This window comes from Phacochoerus africanus, chromosome 10 (genome assembly GCF_016906955.1).
Source record: "Phacochoerus africanus isolate WHEZ1 chromosome 10, ROS_Pafr_v1, whole genome shotgun sequence".
NCBI lineage: Eukaryota > Metazoa > Chordata > Mammalia > Artiodactyla > Suidae > Phacochoerus > Phacochoerus africanus.
Window position 1 is genome coordinate 47,066,790 of NC_062553.1, and position 10,598 is coordinate 47,077,387.

The 10,598-nt window shown below is 39.1% G+C and overlaps 1 protein-coding gene across 1 annotated transcript in view; it reads left to right on the forward strand.

Moving 5' to 3' along the window:
* TMEM144 (transmembrane protein 144) overlaps positions 1-9,645 on the forward strand; it is a 70,837-nt gene extending 61,192 nt beyond the window's left edge. Inside the window, exon 13 of the mRNA XM_047799362.1 lies at positions 7,746-9,645. Coding sequence (XP_047655318.1) covers positions 7,746-7,829 — 84 coding nt within the window. The 3' untranslated portion in view covers positions 7,830-9,645. The remainder of the gene's footprint in view (positions 1-7,745) is intronic.
* Positions 9,646-10,598: the final 953 nt, after the last annotated feature.

Consider the following 10,598-nt stretch of genomic DNA (forward strand, 5'->3'; position numbering starts at 1 on the left):
GAGAAAATCTTGAAAGCAGCTAGGGAAAAGAAACAAGTAACATACAGGAGAACCCCAATAAGGTTATTGGCAGATTTTTCAGCAGAAACTCTGCAGGCCAGAAGGGAGTGGCATGATATACTTGAAGTGATGAAAGGAAAAAACCTCCAACCAAGATTACTTTACCCAGCGAGGCTCTCATTCACATTTGAAGGAGAAATCAAAACCTTCACAGATAAGCAAAAGCTGAGAGAATTCAGCAACACTAAACCAGCCTTACAACAAATACTAAAGGAACTTCTCCAGGCAGAAAAGAACAAGAGAAGAAGGAAAGAAAAAAGAGCAGCAAAAACAAATCCAAAGCAATTAATAAAATGGCAATAAGAACATACATAACAATAATTACCTTAAATGTCGATGGACTAAATGCCCCAACCAAAAGACATAGACTGGCTGAATGGATACAAAAACAAGACCCATATATATGCTGTCTTCAAGAGACCCACTTCACTTCTAGGGACACATACAAATTGAAAGTGAGAGGATGGAAGAAAATATTTCATGCAAACGGGGATCAAAAGAAAGCTACACTAGCAGTACTCACAGACAAAATAGACTTTAAAATGAAGAATATATTAAGGGACAAAGGATCAATCCAAGAAGAAGACATAACAATTTTAAATATCTACGCACCCAACATAGGTTCACCACAATATATAAGGCGACTGCTAACAACCCTAAAAGGACAAATTGACAATAACACAATAATAGCAGGGGACTTTAACTCCCCACTTACAGCAGTGGACAGATCAACCAGACAGAAAATCAATCAGGAAACACAGGCCCTGAATGATGCATTAAACCAGATGGACTTAAGAGATATTTATAGGACATTCCATGCAAAAGTAACAGAATACACATTCTTCTCAAGTGCACATGGAACATTCTCTAAGATGGATCACATCCTGGGCTACAAATCCAACCTTTGTAACTTTTAGGAAATTGAAATCATATCAAACATCTTTTCCGACCACAACGTTGTATGACTAGACATCTACAACAGGAAAAAAATCTCCAAAAAAAACAAAGACATGGAGACTCAACAACACACTTCTAATCAACCAATGGATCACTGAAGAAATCAAAGAAGAAATTAAAAAATACCTACATACAAATGAAAACGAAGATAGTACACTCCAAAACCTATGGGATGCAGCAAAAGCCGTTCTAAGAGGAAAGTTTATTGCAATACAAGCCTACCTCGGGAAACAAGAAAAAGCTCAAATAAACCAGCTAACTTTACATTTAAAGCAGCTCAAGAGAGAAGAACAGACAAGACCTAAAGGTAGTAGAAGGAAAGAAGTCCTAAACATCAGAGCAGAAATCAATGAAATAGAAACAAAGAAAACCATAGAAACATCAATGAAATGAAAAGCTGGTTCTTTGAAAAGATCAACAAAATTGATAAACCCCTAGCTAGACTTATCAAGAAGAAAACAGAGACGACTCAAATCAATACAATTAGAAATGAAAAAAGAAAAATAACAATGGACATCACAGAAATACAAAGCATCATGAGAGACTACAATATGCAACCATATGCCAATAAAACAGAAAACCTAGCAGAAATGCACAAATTCTTAGAAAAGTACCATCTTCCAAGACTAAACCAACCTGAAACAGAAAAGATGAATGGACCAATCACAAGAACTGAAGTTGAAACTGTGATTAAAAAACTTCCAACAAACAAAAGTCCAGGGCCAGATGGCTGCACAGGCGAATTCCATCAAACATTTAGAGAAGAGCTAACACATATCCTTCTGAAACTATTTCAAAAAAATCTCAGAGGAAGGGATACTCCCAAACTCATTCTATGAGGCTACCATCACCCTGTTACCAAAACCAAAATACCCCAAAAAAAGAAAACTACAGGCCAGTTTCATTGATGAACATCGATGCAAAAATCCTCACCAAAATCCTAGCAAACCACATCCAACAATACATTAAAAGGATTGTGCATCATGATCAAGTGGGATTTATCCCAGGGATGCAAGGGTTCTTCAATATCTGCAAATCCATCAGTGTGATACACCACATTAACAAACTGAAGAATAAAAACCATATGATCTTCTCAATAGACGCAGAAAAAGCCTTTGACAAAATCCAACACCCATTTCTGATAAAAACCCTTCAGAAAGTGGGCATAACGGGAACCTACCTCAACATGATAAAGGCTATATAAGACAAACCCACAGCGAACATCATTATCAATGGTGAAAAGCTGAAAGAATTCCTGCTGAGGTCAGGAACAAGACAAGGATGTCCGCTCTCGACACTACTCTTCAGCACAGATCTGGAGGTCCTAGCCACAGCAATCAGAGAAGTAAAAGAAATAAAAGGAACCCAAATTGGAAAGGAAGAAGTGAAACTATCACTATTTGCAGATGACATGATCCTATACCTACAGAATCCTAAAGACTCTACCAGAAAACTGTTAGAGCTCATCCATGAATGTGGCAAAGTTGCAGGATACAAAATTAATACACAGAAATTGATGGTATGTCTATACAGTGAAAGAGCAGAAAGAGAATTTAGGGAAGCAATCCCATTTACCATCACATCCAAAAGAATAAAATACCTAGGAGTAAACCTGCCTAAAGAGACAAAAGACCTGTACTCTGAAAACTATAAGCCACTGATGAAAGAAATCAAAGATGACACAAATAGATGGAAAGATACACCATGCTCGTGGATTGGAAGAGTCAATATTCTCAAAATGACTATACTACCTAAGGCAATCTACAGATTCAATGCAATCCCTATCAAATTACCAAGGGCATTTTTCACAGAACTTGAACAAAATATTTTAAAGTTTCTTTGGAAGCACAAAAGACCCAGAATAGCCAAAGACATCCTGAAAAAGAAAAATGGAGCTGGAGGAATCAGGCTCCTGGACTTCAGACTATACTACAAAGCCACAGTCATCCAAACCACATGCTACTGGCACAAAGACAGAAATACAGAGCAGTGGAACAGGATAGAAAGCCCAGAATTCAACCCACACACCTACAGCCAACTCACCTATGACAAAGGAGGCAAGAATATACAATGGAGAAAGGACAGCCTCTTCAATAAGTGGTACTGGGAATACTGGACAGCCACGTGGAAAAGAATGAAATTAGAACACTCTCTAACACTATACACAAAAATAAACTCCAAATGGATTCAAGACCTAGATATAAGACCAGACACTATCAAACTCTTAGAGGAAAACATAGGCCAAACCTTCTCTGACATAAACGACAGCAACATCTTCTCAGATCCACCTCTTAAGAGTAATGACGGTGAAAACAAACATAAACAAATGGGACCTAATCAAACTTCAACGTTTCTGCACAGCAAAGGAAACCCTAAACAACACGAAAAGACAACCCACAGAATGGGAGAAACTCTTTGCAAGTGAATCAACTGACAACGGATTCATCTCCCAAATTTCTAAACACCTTCTGCAGCTCCATACCAAAAAAAAAAAAAAAAAAACCAAACAACCCCATCCAAAAATGGGCAGAAGATCTAAACAGACCGTTCTCTAAAGAAGACATACAGATGGCCAAAAAAACACATGAAAAGATGTTTAACATCACTCATTCTTAGAAAAATGCAAATCAAAACCACTCTGAGGTATCACCTCACACCAGCCAGAATGGCCATCACCAAAAAGTCTACAAACAAAAAGTGCTGGAGAGGGTGTGGATAAAAAGGAACCCTAGTACACTGTTTGTGGGACTGTAAATTGGTGCAACCACTGTGGAAAACAGGATGGAGATTCCTCAGAAAACTGAAAATAGAACTACCATTTGATCTAGCAATCCCACACCTGGGCATCTATCCAGAGAAAACCATGACTCGCAAAGGCATGTGTACTCTGATGTTCATTGCAGCACTATTTACCATAGCCAAGACAAGGAAACAACCTAAATGTACATTGACAAAGGCGCGGATCCAGAAGATGTGGTACATATACGCAATAGAATATTACTCAGCCATTAAAAAGAACGAAATACCGGCATTTTTAGCAACATGGATGGACGTAGAAATTATCATGCTAGGTGAAGTCAGCCATACAATGAGATGCCAACATTGAATGCTTTCACTGACATGTGGAATCTGAAAAAAGGACAGACTGAACTTCTTTGCAGAACAGATGGTGACTCACAGACATTGAAAAACTTATGGTCTCCAGAGGAGGCAGTTTGGGGGGTGGGGGGATGTGCTTGGGCTGTGGGATGGAAATCCTGTGAAATTAGATTGTTATGATCATTATACAACTACAGATGTGATAAATTTATTTGAGTAATAAAAAAAGAAAAAAAGAAAAAAGAAAAAAAAAGATGATCAGAACAAATGAAAGACTCACCATATTCCTGGTGAAACAGCTCACTCTTATAACTTGGCAGCATCTCCAATTACATTCAGTGTGATTCCTATAAAATCACAGTGTGTTCCTTCTGTAGTTTTGAGAGAGAGTGTTAAAGTTTGGCCAAGTTGGTTTGTAAAAACTGAGAGAGAGAAGGCAAAGCTGAAAGTACAGCAAGGGTTTTTTTTTTTGGATTTTTTTGTTTTTTTACCTTTTAACTCTTGTTAAAAAACCTTACAAACCTGTCTACAAAGAAAACTAAAGTGTTCAGTGATTCTTGTCATTCAATGCAGATGCCTAGTTGCCTCTTGATAGCTGACTTATAGGAAAGTTTTAAATACTTTTCATATTAGCGAGTTTCAGAGAGAGTTGTTCTAGACACTGAAACCAAGATAGTGTCAGAGTTTTTTAAATTTTCTTAAAAACAAAATAAAACCCTAGAGGAAAACAAAAGCAAAGCATATTATGATGTGTAGGTCCTGTCAGGTATGACTTGAAGCAGTACGAGGAGATGTATTTAAAAGCCTACAATCTGTAGCAATAAGGACTTAATCAGGGATCCAAGCACTTTTTGGGTGAGTTTATTGATTTTATTTCATTTTACTGTCATAGGTGCACGGTTGCAATTCTTTGCACTGTGATTTTTTTTATACCTGGTATCTGTTCCTCTTTGGGAAGTTTGAGAATTTTATATTCAGCTGTTTTAAGCTAGAAATCCATTAAATTTTTAGCAGCACACTTCAGGCAGTATGTCCACAATAATCCACCACACGTTATTATGACTACAATTTACAAGTCAGTGGCTATTCCAAGAAAAGAATGAGGTGATTCGCCATCTTAAGTAGCTGTTTCAAAAATCCGAGTTAAACACTTTTTGCTTTGGGGGAGAATGTTAGCTTGATCTTTCTAAAACATTCACCATCAACAAAGGAAAACCATGGCTTTTGCCCAAATATAAGCAGTCTTTTTCTCTAGAAGACTAAGCAGTTTGGGCAGATTCTTACCCTTAAAAGGGAAAAATATTTTACTCCCTGAGAATGTTCTTCCATCTACATAGACAATAAAATAGAGCCTTACAAAGCATTCACATAATTAGGTTGTAAAGTGCTGATAATTGGGGCTGTATCTGTTAGATTTTTTTTTTTCTTATTTCAGTGATTGCATCAATTGTCTTAATCACAAAGCACATTTGGAAATTGCCTGAGTGTACCAATTCTTTGAACAAATATTTATTGTCTACTCTGTACCAGTGCTGGTATCTGGGCAAAGACTGCAGCCTTTAACACTAAGGAAAAGACGTCAGGGACCATAAGAGCCTTCATGCAGGAGTGTGTGTGTGTGTGTGTGTGTGTGTGTGTGTGTGTGTGTGTGTGTGTGTGTGTGTGTGTGTGCGTGCGCGCGCGCTGCCCTGCACTCGGCAAGGTTTTGTGCTTTCACTTGTGGAAGTTGTATTAGAGTGACTTCTGATAGGGTTCATGTGACAGTGAATCAGACAATTCAACTGACCCAACCCAATTTACAAAGACAATCCTGGTCATCAAACAGGCAAAAGAACCCACTGTAACCCAGCTCTGCATTAAGATGAAAAAAAAAAAAAAATGGGATATGCATTTTTGACATGTGAGCTATGTATTAATTGTCATTAATCTTAACAAAAACTGATAATGGTATCATATGATTTTGCTATCAGGAGATCTCAGTTGTAATTGAGATCCTGTTTTATTTGCCTCAAAGTATTGGGCCTATATTTCAAGAGGTATAATAGACAGCCTGGCAGTCATGCCAACGGGAGCAGCCAGCACCATGGGTGAGCTTGAAACTGTTCCAATATGAAAGATGGTCAAAAGAGCTAAAATACAGACCAGGGAAAAAGATGCTTCAGGGATATAAGACACTTACTTTTCTATGTGTGGGAATTTATCTTATGGAAGAGAAATTAGAATTGATCTGTCTGTACCCCTACAGATGAGAAATAAAATATTACTCCTGAATGTAGGATGGTATTTCTTTGTTAATCTAAGATGAACTGACTTCAGTAGGCAGTGGCTCTCAGTGCTTTCATCTTTAGGATCAGCGCACCCAGGCATAGCTGAGTGGGTCAGACTTCATCTGTTCCTTCCTTGCCGTTTGCATTGATCTCTGTCTCTCCATCTGCACATAACCATCTCTGCCCAGGAGGGCTGGGTCGCCCTCTTATTGGTCCCTTGCATGCATCCTGGCCCCCTCCAATCTGGTCACCATCTGCTAAAGCATGGGCTTTAAGAAATGCAAATGCCACTTTTTCCCTACATCCAGCTCTGCCCATTCCTCTCATGTTTTCCCACTGCTTGGAAAGAGTAAAAACCCAGAAGTATAGCACAACCAATAAGATGCCCATGAGCTCAGGCTCATAGCCTTCAGCCACATCTGTCTGCACCTAATTCACTGCCCTGGTCACCCGGACCCTCTTTCAGTCCCTGGCAGGTGCAACAGAGCTTGGCACACATGTTCTTTATACCTGGAGTCTCTCCCTGCTGCTCTCCTTCCAGCCCAATTTTACTGATGCTCATAGCTAGAAGTTTAACTGAACTCCAGATCTGCCTCATTAAGGTCCCTTTGCGATACACACACACACACACACACACACACACACACACACACACACACACGGTGTTTTCTTGTTACACCTCTCAGGCTTTTTTTTTTTTAGGGCCGCACTGGCAGCATATGGAAGTTCCCAGGCTAGGAGTCAAATCAGAGCTACAACTGCCGGCCTCTACCACAACCACAGCAACTTGGGATCCGAGCCACATCTGTGACCTATACCACAGCTCACAGATCCTTACCCACTGAGTGAGGCCAGGGATCAAATCTGCATCCTCATGGATACCCGTCAGATTCATTTCCGCTACACCACAAGAGGAACTCCACCTCTCTGGCTTTTTAACATCCCTTTCTGTAACCATCTTATTCATTCCTATCTCCCATGTTCTATAATGAGCTGAATAAGGGCGCTTGTTTGCTCACCACTTTGGCCCCAGCACATGTGTCTGCCTGGTGTATTTGCTGAATGAGTAAATGACTAAGGCTTTGAGGGCTTTCCAGAGAGTCTGGGAGCTGGTGGTACTTAGTAAAGTCCTTAGCAGTCTTGAGAGTTTGTGCTTTTTACATCCTTGGTCCGGGTTTTCTTGTCTGATCCACCTTTTAGAATAATGACAATGAAAACAAAAACCCATGGGACCTAATTAAACCAGAATCTTTTGCACAGCAAAGAAAACTATTTTTACAAAATGAAAAGACAACCCACAGAATGGGAGAAAATCCTTGGTTCGTGTTTTCTTAATGACAGTCACTCATTCTGATTATTCAGGGCCGACGAAACTACCTGCTGATGATACTTGCCTTTTGCATCATCTTGACCGGAGCCTTATGCACGGCTTTTTCTAAAATCTAATGACCACAAGGCCAGCAGAGGGCAGCAGCATTTGAGAGAACATCTCTCCTGGATGCGACGATGGAGACGATGCTAAGAACAGGGCTCCTGTTCCTATGGCCAGTGGATCTCTGCCCGTCCTGGATTAGAGTAAATGATTTTTTTTTCTCCCACAAATGTGAGAAGGAAGGAAAACCGAGCCTCAGTATGACAATGAAAAATTCTTCTAACAGACTTTTTATGAAGGTAGGACTCCACAGTGTAAGACCTAAGGGTACTGCTTTAACCACCCAATGTCCTTAGTGGTGCATGATCTAAAAACACTATGGAGTTCATATACAAAGAATTTTGTATATGCCCAAATATCCAACATATTACCCTCATTCATGAAGAGAGGCATAAGAGGGGATGGGGTGGGGGGAGGAATGAAGAGAAGACTTACATTATAATGGAATTAGAATCCAAATGAATCTGCAGCCTTTGCTAGAAAAAGTAAATGTCAGAGTCTGCAACGGAATTTTAAAAAGGCCATTTCATTATTTTCAGCCCAGGCTTATTTTTACTTCAAGCTCATGTTGCCAAACTCTTCGTCACCCACCCAACTTAGCTCAAAATGCTTTTGATTATCTCCAGATAAAGCCCATCCTTGGAGAACAAAGAATATTTGTATGAAACATATGCATACATATGCAAGTGTACACCCATGAATGCACACTGCACACTCATATATGTAGGTACTATGCCAAATTGGGGGAAATTCTAGAGTTGCTGAAGTGAGGATCTAGCTTATGGGAGTGAGAATTTTAAAGAACCAACACACTTCTTTAGATGTACAATTTAATCTTTTTTTTTTTTTCTGAAATATACTTCTTTAAAATCCCTCTTTTAACTGGTGGTTTTCTTCCTGTTTTGATTGGTGGTTTCCACTAGGTAAAAGAAGTTTATAGAAAATGATAGTTTTCTTTAAGAAAAGTGAGATGATGGAGGGAATTCTCTTGTAGCGCAGTGGGTTAAAGATTTGGCATTTTTCACTGCAGCAGCTCAGGTTTCTGCTGTGGCTTGGGTTCAATCCAGAACCTGGGAACGTCTGCATGCCACTGCCTCAGCCAAAAAGAAAAAAAAAAGAAACAAAATGGAACTGCTAGTACCGTGTTTATCACAGTGGTTCCCAAAACCCTCAAGAGAATAGAGTAAAAAAATAGAATAGTGCTGTGTAAATTTCTCCCACTCCCACCTGGTAGCACATTGCTTTACTGTTAGGAGAGAGAGAAAGAGTGTGACTCTAGCTAATCTGTGGGTTTAAATCCCACCTCTGCTTCATCTTAATTGAGCAACTTTGGATAAAGACCATGAGGCCTTATATCAGACATAACACTGGTCTCTAATGGATACTGTTGGATAAAGATCCTGCCCGCCCTGTATCAGATTCCTCATCTGTTACCTGGGGGTAATGGTAACACCTGTCTCTAATGGGCACCGTGAAGTTCAAATTAATGAAGATCTGTATTTTCATTACTGCCTGGCACTTGACAAACACCATATAGTCATTAGTTATTTTTATGATATCTTGTCTGAGAAGGAAAACCTGCACATGTCTGTAGATCGGAGAATAGTTTTAAGAGCTACTGTACTGCCTCACACCACCCCACCCCAAACAGCTGCTTATTATTCCTCTCTCTGGGTACAATTTAAGACTGATACTGGAGTCCCTGTTTAATTATTCAATTGATAATAGAAATAAATATTTGATTGTAACATCTTCTAAAAATCTAATTTTAACCTGAAATGTCACTACTTATGTTGATAACTTTGAATAAATTGCCATGATACAAAGTTATTTTTCTTGTTTATCAATCTTTTAAAATTTTATTAATAGCATTGAATTATTGTTTAGTTGAGGTGGACAGTTTGTATGCCCAGTTTTAAGTGTGAAGTAAAGCAATTGTAAGAGAAAAATGAAAAAAAGCTTTTTTTTTTTTTCATTTTCCTTTTCAGGGCCACACCTGCAGCATATGGAAGTTGCCAGGGTAAGGGTCAAATTGGAGCTGTAGCTACTGGCCTACACCACAGCCACAGCAATGCCAGATCCAAGCTGCAGTTTGCAGCCATGCTGGAGCCTTAACCCACTGAGCAAGGCCAGGGATTAAAGAACTGAATCCTCAAAGACACTATGTCAGGTTTTTAACCTGCTGAGCCACAATGGGAAATCCAAAAAAACACCTTTCTACCCATACAGTTGTGGCTACTAGATAATGCCTACAGTGTTAGTAAAAGTAGTGTGGGAAAAAAACAAGCTTTTTCAAAATAGTTACCAGACAACTTATTTTGTAGCGGTTAGACTAAAGGGGCAATTTCCAGATCTCCATTTTTGTTGCTTATCTTAGGAAGTTAATGCCTGTGTCTCTTGATGTTTGGGGGCTTTTATCTCTCCTTGTCTGCACGGTCAGATTCTTATATTTGCATAACTGTGTTTGACTGGGCTTTCTGCCTCCATATTCAGAGAGGGGCTAGAACCCAATGAGGCTGGCATCAGATTATGGGAATTTTCTACTATCGGAATAAAAATTCCTGATTACTAAAAACTCCTAATGAACTTTAAGGAATTAACAGTACAGCATTTCTCCTGAACTACCAAGTCTTTTAGTCCTGTTTTACTGATTTATTTGTATGTAGAGTTGCTATCTACCAGCCTGTGTGTATCAATATCAGGAGAATTGAAAAACACATTCAATGAAAAGGTGAGTTGTAAGGCTGTGTGCATGTATGATGCCATTTAAATAAATTTTTTTT